Source organism: Microcaecilia unicolor, chromosome 11 (assembly GCF_901765095.1).
Source record: "Microcaecilia unicolor chromosome 11, aMicUni1.1, whole genome shotgun sequence".
Classification (NCBI taxonomy): Eukaryota; Metazoa; Chordata; class Amphibia; order Gymnophiona; family Siphonopidae; genus Microcaecilia; species Microcaecilia unicolor.
Genome location: NC_044041.1, coordinates 53,910,795 through 53,927,589, shown reverse-complemented (window position 1 = coordinate 53,927,589; position 16,795 = coordinate 53,910,795). Strand labels below are relative to the sequence as shown.

The 16,795-nt window shown below is 42.1% G+C and overlaps 1 protein-coding gene across 1 annotated transcript in view; it reads right to left on the bottom strand.

Annotated features, from left to right (window-relative positions):
- The window catches only part of GOLGA3 (golgin A3), a 94,112-nt gene that overhangs the window by 61,959 nt on the left and 15,358 nt on the right, over positions 1-16,795 (bottom strand). The window contains exons 2-6 of the mRNA XM_030220167.1: positions 12,140-12,380; positions 4,677-4,943; positions 3,529-3,641; positions 1,516-2,216; positions 136-240 (exon numbers count right to left, since the gene is read on the bottom strand). Coding sequence (XP_030076027.1) covers positions 136-240; positions 1,516-2,216; positions 3,529-3,641; positions 4,677-4,943; positions 12,140-12,272 — 1,319 coding nt within the window. The 5' untranslated portion in view covers positions 12,273-12,380. The remainder of the gene's footprint in view (positions 1-135; positions 241-1,515; positions 2,217-3,528; positions 3,642-4,676; positions 4,944-12,139; positions 12,381-16,795) is intronic.

Genomic DNA, 16,795 nt, shown 5'->3' with positions numbered 1-16,795 from the left:
ACAGACAGTATAAAAAATTAGCTTGCCAGTCTGTTGCTTAGATGTACTCACACCAAGGCAATAACTGTAGGTTAATGGCATGAAAAGGCATTCTACCTCTTATTAAAACAAGAATGTCGTGCTATACCTGACCAGGCTTCTGATGACAACGTCTCCAACTGTCCCTCAAGTCTCATCTTTTCCTTTAAGACCTGCAGGAGCTCATCCTGAGTTCCTGCGATTGAGCTTTCCATGGACACACTGGAAAAACAGAAATGAATAGTTAACTTTGGCAAACATCTCCTGCTTCATTATGAAGCAAGCAGAGCACAGTGGGATAACTTATCTGAGTGTCCATAAAAGACCATTGTTAACACTAGATATAAACTGTTTTCGGTCACCATATGTGGATACTTGCAACATGCATGTGAAGTCACACACACACACAAAAAAAAGACTTCATAAGGGCACTAGAGTGTCTGATAGAGACAACAGGGTAAACTTGACAGAGAGGGAAGAGTGGAAATGGCTGAATCAGGTTTTGAGGAAATAGAGGATAGGGTTTTGTGTGTAAAGAATGGACGAAAGTAGTTGGCCTCAAGGAGAAACCAGGAAGGGGGGGGGGGGGCGGTAACAACGCCGCTTAGTAAACGAGGGGGTTAGCATAAAACAGTGGATTTTATCTTAAAGACAAAACACTACCTTATCTTTTACTTAATTTAAGATAAATTGTCACTAATTTATCTTAAATTAAATTACATAAAAGACAAAACACTACCTCTACTGCCTTTAAGAAGTCCTCCAAGGATAAAGAGTGGCCCAGCTAAACTCAGAGGTCCAAGAGCTCTTAGCCTTGTAAAAAAATGGGTCTTGTACACTTTTTTTCTCTAAGGCCTGACATGCAAAACTGAGAGAATTCCATAGAAGCTATCATCTGAGGGCTCGGGCCCATGACCACACGGTAGAAGAAGGTGGGTTAGCCCATTTTCAGATACCTGGAGTCAAATCCTTCATTATTCCAATGAATAATGTTCTTGTGGCTAGATTCTGTTTCTTTGTACATATACTTCTCTAATGTTTTCAACTTCATCACATCTTACTTAAACTGAAATCTCTTTACTGGTGATTCTATTCAACTTACAACTATTCCATCAATAACTGTCAAATGAAATTATTTACATTTTTCCATTTATCCTCTTAAACTCTGCCCCTCATGTCTTTTTACAGCCTTCAGCATAAGTCTTGAGGTGTCTGCTTTCTTATAACCCCTCACACCACATGAAAACCGTATTCCCTCTCTTCCCACCCCTTTCAGCCCAGAACCCTCCTCACTTCTCCCTCCCTCCCCCTCTCTCAAGGGCTTCCTTCAACTTCCTCTCATCTTAAAAGGAAACTTACTTTATGCCTGGCATCATGTTTGCTAGAATCAGCCCCTTAAAATGATGAAATCCCATCATTCCAGCTCAACAGAATGACTATGTCTCCTGCCCAATCAACTCCATTCCCTTCTGTGACAGAAATCCTGTATTTCCTTACCTGCTGGAAATGCTGCCTCTTCGGCTCATCACCTCCCCATTAGCTTCCTGCTCAGGGTCCTGGCCATGACACTCAGCAGCTGCAGCCTGCAGCACCTCACTGATGGAGGGAAAGTGTCCCATAGCCTCTTGAGTAATCTCCTGCCCGTTCACAGTGTATGAACCTCCCTGTTTGATGTCTGCAGCTGACCCAGTGCCATAGTAGACACCCATACCAGTAGATGCACTGCTATAGGTGGAGCTGTCACTTTCATTCCCATCTTGCCTTGTTCCTGCTTCACTTCCATCAATCTCGGAACTGTTGTCCCCTGTGAGGGATGAGTTCTCCAGTCGTTCATCTGTTTCTGAGGTAAAGCTGATCTCTGAAACCACAGATGTGAAACTACCTTGGTTGGGTTTCAATGATCCTATGGGCGATCCCAGGAAATTCCTGCTGCTGTTTCCAGGTTCTAAATCCTCCGTTCTATAATCTGCAAGGGACCGGATCTTGCTGGACTTTGAAGACTTGGAGCTTTTCTTTTCTTTGGAGGATATGGGAAGCCCCAGGCTGCCCAATTTAGGACCCCGGGGGACACTGGTCCGCAGGAAAGAGTATTCCTTTGTCATGGCGACTGTACTGGCTCTAGGCAATATTTCTGGATTTAACATAAGTTCTGGGTCTAACGTACTTGTCGGACGAATCTTGGGTGTAGACTGACTGGACTGAAAAGAAAGAAGAAATGAACTTACAAAAGATTTGATATAATCTTATATCTAAAATAACAGATTCCATTAAATATAACTACTTTTTCCCTGAGAGCAGGAGACAACTCTAGTATCACTAGAAGGCTAGAGTTAGATAAAGAAAAGCGTCCTTTGAGACTAAATCTCCAGTGCCCTCTCAGGTGTTTGGTTCACAGTTAAAATCCTTTTGCCCTCTGCTCATATGCTAAGTGCTGTGCACCAACAGGTGGTTTTCAATTTATTTGCTGGATCAGTGATTCCACTCCTGGGTCAGCTGGGGGTACTGCTGCGATAGTATTCATAAGCCCGTGGGAGGGGGTGGGAGGGTGTACAAATCATTGCTTAAGGGCAACACCTGGTGGCTGAATTCCAAATACATGGTTCTTCTGACTGAAGACCGTCACTGCCATAACTGAACTAAAAGTAAGTTGAGAGGGGATAAAGAGGGAACAACATTCCCCACTAGCTGTGAATACAGTTCATGGCACCAGATCCCAGCCCTAGCTCCAGCTGAGCTGGAAGGCCAAAGAGCAGGAGACTGCCAAGCCAAGCCAAAACAACAACAAGCAAAACAACTTGTGCCAGTAGCATTTACTTGATTGACTTAGCTCTTTTAGCCAGCCTTTGTATGTCCCATTGTTATTCAGACACCAGTGTCTGAATTCACCTGTCAGTCACCTCTGTGATAAAGCAAAAACCCTGGAGCAGCAGACTAGAGACCAGAACAGGGTGTGCATCTGCCTCACAACACTGCCACTTCTCTCAATAATGGAAAAACCATCCTGTCTCATACTGTATTATGTTAGAAACTGCTAGGGAAGATGAAAAGCTTTAGTAAGAATCCAAAGCACCACATTTCCTTTCAAAACTACTGTATCCGGAAGAAAGCACAGTTCACTTTAGAATGAGAAAAGGGGAGGTGAGATCAGCTCACTCAGGGGAAGATGGAGGATGTGGGCTAAGGGCTGTACTTGTCACAGCTCAGTGGGGACTCCCTGTGCTAGGTACTAGTGCCAGTCTCCAGAGGTCAGATGTTTACAGGCTGTGGCATCATTCAAGTAAGTCAAGGTTCAAAGACTCATATTCAAACATTTAAATACATTTTGTTCTGAATTAGTTTGAAAACTCTGTTGTACAAAATGAGCCCTCTGATGGTCTGAGGTAGCATCATGGGTTCAGTGGCAATAACACAGTCACTCTTTCAAGAATGAAAGATCTTGGACTCTTCAGGTTAGTCTTCATGACTCAGGCACTTTAACCAAACCTCTCATACTGGCTCCTGGAGACTCACCCTCTCCTGGTGACGCTTCACTCTGTACTGCTTGAGCTGTTCTTCCAGACGGCGCCTCGCCTGGAGTCGGATCTGTTCCTCTCGCTCCAGAGGAGGAGAAGAATCCCCTGAACCTGCAGCAGGAAAAAAAAATCTGCTGAAAACCACTCTATATGAAAAGGCAGGAAGGCAAAAGTGTCTGTTAGCAGCTCCCAAGCCTCTTGTTCTAAGCAAGTGGCTATAATGTCAGACTGGAAAAAGCAGTAACACAGGAAGATTCTACCGGGGGGGAGGGGGGAAGAAACATGACCTAATGAGTTTTCTTCAGTAAGGGATAAACAATCACATACATGCTCATTTTGTGTATCTTTGCCTAAATGACTTTCCTATGCAAGCTTTGAAATTAACTTATGCTCTCATTTTGTTACAGCTTCAAAATGGAACACTCTCTTAACTCTATGGCAGAGACTGTAGCCCATTCCAGACAAACAGCTGTTATAAGCAGAATGTCTACGGCTGAGACTGCTGTTCTGTGAAGGCTAGAATACAAATTATGTCATAGAATTTACTGTACAGTGATGTTTAGCACAAGTTGAAAACTATCATTTGGAATGGAGCAAGTTCAGAAATTGCCAACAAGCCGAAAGGCCAGTAGATTTTAATGCACTACGGCCCTCAGGTGGTCTAAGACAGCATTATGGGTTCAGTGACAATAAGGCAGACACTCAGAAAGACTTCCCTCCAGCTTTCATACCTGACAAGTTTTCCAATGTTAACCAGGCAAGCCATCTAGCGAGCAAGATACCAAGATGGGAAAGACGGAAGCCTCATATAACTACAAGTACCAATTACATTCCAAATGAAGTACAGACATGCAGTGTTACATGTCAGATTCTTAAGGAAATTCTGCCCACTGGAACATAACACTCGCTAGGCTAGCCAGGTAATACTAATTTACTGGCCTTTTCACTTTGCCCTGGTGAAGGTTTTGGAGCTGCTTGTGTTCAGACATGGATAGATAGGCTCTGAAAGTACTTCAGTATACTGTGCGTTTATGGATGGGCAGGACTTAATCTCAGCTATAACAGATTGGAGAGAAAATGGTTAAAATGATTTAAAATGGCAAAAGAAAAACAACAAGCAGAAAGAAGGGGCTCTCTTATGCTTACATAATTCAGTTTCTTGCATATGAAGGCTTAGTTTGAGAGACTGCAAAGCTTCTTTTCTACAAACTACGCTTTCAGCGCTAGATCCCTGAGACGCTGTTAAGGTGGCATGGAAACCAGGCACACCTGGAGATGGCTCTGAACTGCACGTAGGCTCTGGAGTCGCTGGAGAGTTTGGATACTGGGACATGGGGCCATTCTGGCAGCAGTCCCCTTGACTCATCAGCTTCAAGTGCTCTCCCTCACATGACACTTTGTCAACACTCATACCTGAAAAAGGAAAGAAGCGGTAATGGTTTATGGCAAGCTTTACACAGAAGAACCTATAGAGGACAAGAAGATACTAATAGCCATATTGAGTCAGCCCAATGGTCCATCTAGCTCAAGACTGAGAAACTCCCTTATATGGTGTGAAGCCCCGCCCAGCGCATCCCAGGATGCACTGGGTAGGACACCGCCATTTTCGAGGTGGCGCCGATGGAAGAGGAGGGAGGCCACCTCCCTCTTCCGCCAAAGGTAAGGGGGTGGGGAAGGGCCACTAAGACCACCAGGGGTGGGGTGGGGAAGGGATCGACTGACGGCCCACTGGGCCACAATGGCTCCATTCATGGGAGGGGATGCCGGGGGGGGGGGGGGGAGTACTGGAGGTCCGCTGGACCTCCAGCCCCGTGTCGCTGGGGGTGGATGTCAAGTTGGGGTTCCTGCTCCTGCTGCACTGGGAGGAATGGTGGGCCTGCTAACATGCAAATGCATTCTGGACAGGGCTCACCATTTCTCCCCAATAGTCTGCAAACCCTAATGCCAGCTCCGAGCTGGCGTAGGGTTTACCGCAGCTAGTGGGCCAATATTTGGTGCGCTAGTTGCTGATCATTGGGGAGGAATAGGTTTAGAATGCATTTGTATACTACTTGCGCTAAGAGCCCTGTTTTGCATGCATTTGCATGCTAGTTGTGTTCAGAGTCCACGAGCACATGGTTTCACATGCTCAGGGACTCTGATCATGGGGCGGTAGCAAATGCAGGCGCTAGTACGGCGCTAACAGCCTCTAGTGTCTGCATTTGCTTCTGATCATCAGCCCATCTGTATCTGCCAGCAATAAAGTAGACACAGATTAGCCTCATTACAAATGCAAAATGAGGATGCAAGATAATGTTCTTCTGCTTCAACCATATGTGAAGGGGCTGAGGGTCCCCTGTCCTAAACAACACTTAGGACAGGGGGCTGTGACAACTTCCATAACCAACATTTGTGCTTCCATAAAACATTTAAAGGCAGAGAGAAAATAGATATATATACAGAGAGAGAGGGGGCACACCACTGAGTTTGCTGATCTCGCTTTTTTATGCGATGCCACAGATACAGTTTATCTCTGGCTTTCTCTTTCCTTCTTCAAAGCCTCTAGTTGAAAAGAAAAGAGCAATCATATTTAACCACATCTCTCTCGCTCTTCAGCACTCCAGTGGAATTACAGGCAGGACTGTGGAGTTGGGAGTCAGAAGCAATTTTGGGTGGTGTAAGACTGGAGGTCTACAAAATCTTAAGTGTTGTAGAACGAGTAGAAGTGAATCAATTTTTTACTTTTTCAAAACATACAAAGACGGGGGCACTCAATGAAGTTACATGGAAATACTTAAAAAAAAAAAAATAGGAAAATATATTTTTTTCACTCAATGAATAGTTAAGCTCTGAACTCGTTGCCGGAGGATGTGGTAACAGGAGTTAGTGTATCTGGGTTTAAAAAAAGGTTTGGACAAGTTTCTGGAGGAAGTCTATAGTCTGTTATTGAGAGAAACATGGAAAAGCCACTGCTTGCCCTGGGATCAATAGCATGAAATGTTGCTACTACTTGGGTTTTGCTAGGTCCTTTGACCTGGTTGGCCACTGTTGGACACACGATACTGGGCTAGTTGGGCCATTGGTCTGACCCGGTATGACTATTCTTATGTTCTTATGGAGTGGGTAAAAATGTACTGACTCCAGCTTCAAAATAAAAACTTACAACATTATAATATATGGTAAACATCATTTTATACTTATATTTACAAATACTTTAGATCCAGGACAAAAATATATACGTTATATCCTGAATATATGTTAGTGATGTTACCCTGGCGGTTACTACTTTCCCACTGTTCCAAGTTAGTGTTAAGAGGTTGTTCTCTGCTCTGAAAATAATTAGATTTGATTTGAAGGCATCCATGAGGAGAATCTCAAGCGATTTTTCAGAGAACAATTTCTTCATAGATTTATTAAAAATATGAAGTGTGTAACATTATATTGCATATTTTCATGTGACAGCATTTTTTTTTCAGGCTCCGTTCAAACTTCAAATAAATACATTCTGTGGTCTATTAGGCCTAATTTTGTACATAAATAAATATCCTATGTTTCTGCAGTTAATCAAATTTATCTTAGGTTTACTATATATAGTTGAGTCGGGGTCAGATAGTAAAAAAATAGAGGAGTCAGAGTCAAAGGTTTGGTGTACTGACTCCACAGGTCCTGATTTTAGCAGAGCTAATTTCTATTAACTGGATAGGTGATAGTATGGCATTTGGAGACAAATAAAATTCAAGGAAGCAAGACAACAATTCAAAATTAGTTCTCCTGTAGTGGTCATGTACAAGGTAACAATATTATCAGAACAATAAAGTACCAGGACTGGTGGCAACACTGCACAATGCCATGGTTTGATTTCTGGGTTAGGTCTGGCACTTACCAGGCCAGACAGGGAAGGGGATAGTACAGAGGAAACATCTACTGACCAGGAGGTGAAAGGGATACCATCACTATACAGCAATGGCTGGATTTAGGGCCCTTGAATTGCAGTGTTGCAAAGAGAGGTCTGGTGCATGGCCTCTGGCTGATGACTGTAATGATGAGACTAATGTAATTTAGAGGGTGTATAAGATACCACTTGATTTCTCATTCCAGAAATGAACCTTTAATACTTGACTGCGTAATCTACTCTGTCACTTATGAACTCTCATGTAATACCACTTTGCATTTCTCATTCCGGAAATGGCGATCGCCACTATGGCATAATGTAAGCCACATTGAGCCTGCAAATAGGTGGGAAAATGTGGGATACAAATGCAACAATAAATAAATAAGATTAAAAAAAAAATTCCTGGTTCCAAGGTTATGCTGTATGGCAGGTGGAAAGTAGGTCTTATGCTGACTCTTTAGCAATAGCTGCAATTATTGTGTTCCGAGGATTTTAAGAGTCACCGCCAGAAATAAATGTTAACAGAATCCTAATTCTAGCAAACACAGGGTTACTCTTATCCTGCAATGTGCTCACTATCTGTAGAATCAATTGATGTCGTTTTGCGGCTGAGACCGCTTTGGTCCGACCCAAGAAAGCTGTGCAGGAACAATAAAAAAAACATTACAATATGGTGATATGTTGAATGGCTCCTGAAGGCGCCTGTGGCAAAACACAAGCTATGTGTAGAGCTGTTTGGAAGACGCATCATGAGATGAGTATAGCGGTTGAGAAGATAAAATTGGAAAATATATTGTGAAATAATGTATGGACAAATATAATAATGGACATAAGTGCCATAGTTTCATGGATTAAGTGTGATAACATCATAGAGTGTAGAGACATTAGGTTGAACAACAAAGAAAACCTTGAAGGGTATCAATTACGAGGACTACTAAAAGTAAATAGACATGTCAACACAGGGATCTGGTAGGGTGAAGAATTTTATTGTATAAGATTGTGGAAAAAGGAATTTGTATAAATTTGTAATAAATTTTGAAATATCTATTCTTTGTAAAGTATCTGGAGAAAGTCACAAGGGAGAACAGTGATAAATACAAACCCAATATTGCTAATTACTGTACTTTTGGAATCAATTGAGCCACAATAAAGCAAGAAACCCCATGAAAGCAAAGAAAGAAACAAACACACACAACTGCAAACTTTCAAAGCTTAAACTGTAGCAATTATGCAGCAACAAAATCCACCAAACGCAGACAGCTGTGAGGCTTAGGACAGCTGCAGGCAGTGCAGTGACATGCCAGACTCAAGTTTGAGCCAGTACTCATTCCCAGAGAGGATGAAGGTCAGCACTCCTCCCTAAATTTAAACAAAGTAAAAGGACTTGAAAAGCACACTTAGGGGTCGATGCTCAAAGGACATCGCATGCAAATGAGATGCATGAAAAGTCTGCATGTAGTTTAGTAGAGAAAGCGCCCGGCACATGCGCAGAATGGTCTTGCAGTAAGCATCAATATTCTGCGCACCCAGGCCAGAGGAACAGGAAGCAGGGGGTGGGAGGTAGCAAACAAGAGCAGCAGATGTGCTCTATTACACAGGAATAAAAGCAGAAATAAAATAAAATACAAAACAAGAGAAATAAAAACAGAACCTGACTTGAACCATTACTATGCAAGTGTCATAGACAGACATCATATGCGCAGGCTCATAGACTATTTTGTTGGTTACTTTTTTGTTGTCTTTTAATTGTTTTTTTTTTTTTTTTTGATTGGTGTATTATGTGTATGGCAATCAGAACACTTTTCTTTTTTATTTTTTAAGGTTGCACTACAGTTCTGGGTGGAACATACACACGATACACACACAAACTGCAGATACAAAAAAATGCAATATGCCGAGAAGCTGTCCTTTCACATGCAACGTCACCTCAGACCTGCCAAAACTTTTTGAACGTTACAGGTAGGTGTTCCCTTCTGTGCATTGCACGGAATTCTCGTTTTAATACTAATGAGCTTGCTTTATCTAGTTTTCAGGCACTGCTTTTGTGAACGGTAAAAGCAGCATTGAAACCCTTTGAGCATTAGGTGCACAATCACATATGCGCAAAACTAGCTAAAATATTAATGTTACAAGTCTGGTAAACTTTCAGCATCGGCCCCTTAAATCGGATACACTCACACCCTCCCCCTACCGGTGCAAAACCAAGCAGAGTAGACTCCCTTCTGTTGCCCCAAGGAGAGACCCAGATTGCCATGCCCCTTCACTGCAGAATCTGCCCCTTGGTGACTGCCACCCTTTACCCTATTTTATTTTTTTAAATGCAACACCCTCCTGCAATGGAGGGAGGGGGGGGGGGGTTGAGCTGGGTGAGAGAGAGAACGCAGGCACTCTTCCAGAGTGTTGCCCAGAATCTTCCAGTTATTCCTCAAGCTTGTAAGATCCCCAGCTTTTTCTTTCTAAGAAAATTAACCAGGGTACCAACCCTCCAGCCGGGGCCAGTAGCAGTCCTCACTAGATAGGCTCAGAGTCACCTGCACGGTATGTCTGTCACCATTTGCTGGAGACCAAGAATACTGATGAGCACAGGCTGCATGGTGTCCTTTATAGAGACAGTACTTACATGAAGATCTTCTCTGCCTCTATCTGCTGGTAGGCAGACATACCTAATTGGCTCTGGACTGGCCTGGGGGATAAGGAAAAGGTGAAAAATAGCCTCAGGAAACCTGAAACACATCCACAATGTTCTTAGGCTTCCAGGCCTGGCATCATGATTGTTGTGGCTGACTAGGACTTGCCGCGCCCAAGTAAATGGAACCAATATTTCAGCCATTGTTCTGCAAGGTTTGCAGTTTGTCTTTATATAGTGGGTTCTAAAATCTGATTTGTTGGGGTTTGAGGTGAGTGGTTTCATTGGTTTGTTTTGTTTTGGAAGGTTCATTGGCACAATTTAAACTAAGGAAGGCAGGAGATTTGGGCAGGACATTCAGGCAAGAAAGTCTGTTGGTTACAAATCTGAATTTTGATGAAAACAAATTGCGGCAGGAAAGTTTGTTGGAACAGTTATGACTTGGGAAGGGGAAGAGGCCACTCAACAGTCTTTTTTATCATTAAAACAAAAAGAAAAGTTCTGCACTGCTACAGGTATTCTACTTTATGGATTACTCTGCAAAACTTGCAACTGAGTCTTTGAAACAGGAAATTAGTTTTAAAAAAATTGCTGTTTGCAAATGATGGTGCCATCAAGTACCAATGGTCCTGGAAGCAGCTGAAGAGTTGGGCCTTATTCAACAGATTGTTTCTGTAGGCACAGAATGGGCAAAGTACCTTTTCTGAGGAATGCTCATTGTCAATAAAGTTGTGTGAAAGTCTAAGTGAGCAGAATTGGATTATATCTTTCCCCCCCACCCAGCATGCTATATGGTAGGAGTGCACAACCTCCTCAGGCCAGTTGTGCGCAAGCTGCAGCACAGTTTTGTCAAGTCATATAAATATAACATTTATTAATGACCCATGGCATGTGTGGGCCTTGAATAGCTCAAAGTGTGATGTGGTCTCTGGCCAAAACAAATATATATATACACCCCTGCTATATGACAGCAAACTGAGAATGGTCACTAAGGAACAGGAGAAAGCATTCAGTGAGAGTTGAAAAAGCCTAGACATGCTGACTTTCTATCCAGGCAATAACAAGAATGAGTATTTATTTCTGGCATTCAAATTAATGTGAACCAAATTTGCACAAATACTGCTGAGGAATCTTAGCCCTGGATTTTATTGTTTTCTCTCCTGTGTTTCTCTCCCCAAATGCAGATCTGTTGCATATCTCCTCCACGGAAACAATTGCATACCAACCAGTAGTGCTCACACTAACCCAGTGGCTCAAATGATAAGTACTATGCACTCCCAAATGGACAGTTCTCAGTTCATTTTCCTGATTCAGACTTGTGCTTCCCAGGTCAGCTGGAGCTGTTGTCAAGACTTGCAAACCCGGGGGGGGGGGGGGAGGCAGGGGCAGGAAGTAGTAGTCATTACAGTGATGTCTACACAGCAGATTAGAAGCTCATGGTTGTCAGGTTCTTAAGGGAGCCATGCTACATATTCTCTGGTCCATGACTTTCTCTTAATGACCCAACGAATAGAGGTGGATGCAGAGCTATAAATAGGGGAAACAATGCTAAGGAGAGTGAATGATGGTTCATGGAGCCAGATCCCCAGCCTGGTTCCAATTGAACTGGAAGAAATGGGAGGAGGAGAGAACTATCAGTTTAAAAAAAAACAAAAAAAAAAACAACTTATAAATCCAAAGCAAGGGCCATTCCGTCTGGAGGAGTCACTTGGAGTGGAAGTGTAACCAAATGGTTAAAGCAGCAGGCTGCGGATCATGGAAGCCAGGGTTTAAATCCCACTCAGCTCTTTGTGATTTTGGCAAGTCACCTAGGGGGTCTTTTACTAAAGCTTAGCTCGAGTTATCAACAGCATGTCCCATAGGAATAAAATGGGCCCTGCTGCAGATAACTCTAGCTAAGCTTCAGTAAAAGACCCCCATAATCCTTTATTGCCAGAGCTACAAACTTAGATTGTCAGTCCTCCAAAGGACAGGGAAATACTACCACATCTGAATATAATTCACCTCAAACAACTACTGAAAAGACATAAGCTAAATCCAAATTCGTTTCCTTTTTCCACTTTCTTTAGGTATACAAGTGTGATCCAATCAACTGAAAAGATGGCAACGTACCAATAGGTCTGCCTCCGGCCACAGGCAGACTTGATATGGCTTTGTGATCAGGGTGCTTCTCATGATGTCCAGCAGTGCCATTTTCAGAACCATTCTCCAAGAGGACACCTTGCTGCTCAGCTGAAGAATCCATTATGAGAGTGACTTGGACATAACAATCTCAGTGAGCCATCAACAGCAAGGTTCAGTTTCTCTCCATCAGAAGGAGCAGCGGTCAGGGCACCATGCCTTGTCACCAACCCTGCACAATTGTTAAATTAATCACTTGTCAATTCATAGTGTTGCTTGCAGCAGAAAAATTCCAAATCACCAAGTTATCAGCAGCCAAGTACCTAATTAGTGAGAAGCAGCATTGTCTGCAAACAAACACAGGTCATTTGAGATGAGCCCTTAGTGCAAGAGAGAATCTGGCATGGGGTTACTGTTGCCAGTAAAACCACCATACATTTTAGTCATTGGCAGAGATTCTTGTCCTAACACCAAGTCTGTCACTTTCCCACATTTATCCTACATAAACAGTAAGCCTTGATAGTGTTTTACTGGGGAGGATGGGAGATAATGGTAATTTACTTAAAATAAACTCACAGACAAGTGAAAAAATAATTTGAGAAAGTCAAGTAGAGGAGTGTGGTAGCCGTGTTAGTCCACTCTTAAGGTTATCAATAGAAATCAAACAAAATAAAACATGGAAAAGAAAATAAGATGATACCTTTTTTATTGGACATAACTTAATACATTTCTTGATTAGCTTTCGAAGGTTGCCCTTATTTTCGATCTGAGGAAGAAGGGCAACCTTCGAAAGCTAATCAAGAAATGTATTAAGTTATGTCCAATAAAAAAGGTATCATCTTATTTTCTTTTCCATGTTTTAGAAAGTCCCAATAAATCCTTTTTGTCCATGAATGGTATGCATTATTTGAAAAGGTCTTCTCCCAGTTTAGAACCAATTCAGTCTTAGAAAGTTAATTTAGGATAACCAAAGGTTATTCATTCAGTAAATGAATGGTTCATAGATTAACATATTTTTAATTTATAAAGGGCATAATAAAACGTAATTTTGAGGGTCATGCCTCTGCCTCTTAGGTTTGATTCTCAAATCTGCCTTCTACTCATCTGCTAACAGGGCTGGAGAAGCTGCAGAGGCAGTTAGTGGTTACAACACAGGCCTGAGAGTCAAATCTACACCTGCCTTCGCATGACCTTTGGCAAATTAATCTATTGCTTTTTCTCTCACTTTATTTGATTCTATACGGGAAAAAGAATAATGTTCCTCATAACCTTTTCCCTTTATAAAGTATCCTGCCTTGAGCAAAACCTTTAAATAAGATTCATTTCTCTCTTAAATCACTGTACTTTAACCACTCCTGTTTTATTTAACCTGCCAAAAGAGCTTGCAATAGTTCTATCAAGTATACCTGTATAATATCATTGTGCAAGTCTTATTTTTAAATCAAACACACATCTGCAGAGGCAGCATCAAAAGAAAACCATAAAGTAAACTTTAATTGGGCAATAAAGAATGACAAAGTGCTGTGTGAAGATGCTGTAGCTGAGATGAAGCACATGAGCCCCAAGGTCTGAACAGTAAAAAGAGAGACCTGAACACAGAGATTATGACAGGAGCTGAGAAGTAGCTTTGGGGCCCCTTTAACAGAGCGGCCATAAGTCCAATGTGGGCTTACCGCTTGATCTTCTGGGACTACCACTGGCCCAACATGGCTGCCAGCGGTAGTCCCGCCCTGAGCATGCGCCATTTCCAGGGAACTCCCCCCCCCCCCAAGAAATAGCTTGTGCGGCGATAATCAGGTATCGCCACTCGCTGCCTGGTTACAGCCGGATTAGCGCAGGAGCCTTTATCTTAAGGATCCCGCTGCATGGTCATGCGGTAAGAGTTCTCTTACCACATGGCCATGTGTGTCTGGGGGCTTTTTTTTTACCTGCTGCAGTAAATAGGGCCCTGGTGGGACAAATAATCCAGTTCTTCAAACTATGGGACAAATATAAAGTGTGGAGATCCCAGGCTGGGGTCAAGCTTGATGCCCCCCAATTAGTGATACCACCAATGTGAATAATACTAGCAGTAAAGGACTTTTTCCTATAGAATTATTAGAATTAGGGACAATATGACCAGGATAACTGTATGACAACAAAGAGAAAAGAGGGGAGAGTATTAGGTGCGGGGAGGGGGAAGGGGAGGGAGGAGGGCGGGGTTGTTAAGTGGAGTCAACATTTGTTAACAGCGTTAAATCATTGTATGAATCTTAAAATTTATAAAGTTAAAAAAAAGGGCCCTGGTGCGCAGGAAAAAGGGACTCTGCCGCTAGCGCAGGGCCCTTTTTCCTGCACCTTGGTAAAAGCTGATTAGTGCAGTGGCCTGAGAACCAGGGGAACCGGGTTCCATTCCCACTGCAGCTCCTTTGCAACTCTGAACAAGTCATTTAACCCTCTATTGCCCCAGGTAGAAAATAATCACCTGTATATACAATATATAACTCGCTTTGATTGTAACCACATAAACACAATATAATAAATCTCATCCCCTTTCTTTTAATGGTAAAAAAACAGTTAACTTAGCTGGATTTAAAAAAAGGATTTAGACAAATTCCTGGAGGAAAAGTTCATAAACCTTTAATAAAATAGACCTAGTGAAAGCCACTGCCTATCCCTGGGGTTAAGTAGCATGGAATTTTGCTACTTAACCCCAGGGATAGGGGAAAAAAGGGACGGAGGGTGGAGCTGAAATTTAAGTAGTAAAAAGATGCTTGTTCAAAAGACAGTACTGAGCAGTGATATGGGTAGAAAACCATGTTGCCATCTTGCAAATTTCTTCTATGGAGGTTGAGCAGAAATGGACTACTGAAGCTACTATGGCTCTTAATTGTGAGCGGTGACACAGCCATGAAGGGTCAACCCTGCCTGCGCACACGTGTAGGAGATAAAGAGGGGCATTTTCAATATGACATCTAAGTTGGCCTTTGGACATTTTGTGCTAAATGTCACAAATCCAAATAGGAAACATGACCATTTTCAGAAGCACAAAACATCTTTTTTTTTTTTTAAATACTGTTTGTAACAAGGTTTTGTGCTCTGTGCATGCCAATGAACTAACGAACTATAGACCAGTAGCATCCATACCCTTAATTACCAAAATAACAGAGGGATTGCTGACCAAACAACTCACAGAGTATCTAAATAATTTCTCAATTTTACACGACTCCCAGTCAGGATTTCGCTCTAATCACAGTACTGAAACCGTACTAGTTACGCTCATGACAAAATTCAAACAATTGATAGCAAACGGAAACATACTACTGTTACAATTCGACATGTCGAGCGCATTTGACATGGTTGACCATGGAATTCTACTACACATCCTTGAATACTTCGGAATTGGAGGCAACGTTCTCAATTGGTTTAAGGGGTTCCTAACTACACGCTCATATCAAGTGACATCAAATTCGACTACATCAGCTACATGGACACCTGAATGCGGAGTTCCACAGGGATATCCCCTCTCACCGACCATATTCAACCTAATGATGACACCCTTGGCTAAACTACTATCGAACCAAAACCTAAACCCATATATATACGCTGATGATGTAACGATCTTCATCCCATTCAAACAAGACCTAAGGGAAATCTCCAAAGAAATCAAGCAAAGCCTACATACCATGAATTCCTGGGCAGATGCATTTCAGCTGAAACTTAATGCAGAAAAAAACCCAATGCCTAGTACTCACCTCGCAATACAATAAGAATAAATTTACCATCATCAACACACCTAAACTAAATCTACCAGTTTCGGACACCCTAAAAATTCTTGGAGTCACCATTGATCGACACTTAACACTTGAGAACCATGCGAAAAACATAACTAAAAAGATGTTTCATTCCATGTGGAAACTAAAAAGAATTAAACCATTTTTTCCAAGGACTGTCTTCCGCAATCTGGTACAATCATTAGTACTCAGTCATCTGGACTATTGTAACTCACTCTACGCTGGCTGCAAAGAGCAAATACTTAAACTCCAAACAGCCCAGAACATGGCAGCCAGACTTATATTCGGCAAATCAAAATACGACAGCGCGAAACCCCTACGAGAAAAACTACACTGGCTCCCACTTAAAGAACGCATCACGTTCAAACTTTGCACCCTAGTCCATAAAATCATCCATGGTGACACCCCAGCCTACATGTCAGACCTAATAGAACTACCACCCAGGAACGCTAAAAAATCCTCTCGCACATTCCTCAATTTGCATCCTCCTAAGTGTAAAGGTCTGAAATACAAATTAATGCACACACCTACCTTTTCCTATATGAGCACGCAATTCTGGAACGCGTTGCCACGTGACCTGAAAACGGTTTATGAATTGACCAATTTCTGTAAATTATTGAAAACTTATCTCTTCGACAAGATATATCATAAAGATCAACACGTGTAACTGTACTATCCTTAATATATCCAGAAATGTCGCTTAATGCTTTTTGCTTTAACACTCTCGTGTATCTTACCACCATGTAACCCATAACCCTCTGTAAAACCAAATGTATATTCTCTTCTATCTCCAGTATCCATGACGAATTGTAAGCCACATTGAGCCTGCAAAGAGGTGGGATAATGTGGGATACAAATGTAATAAATAAATAAA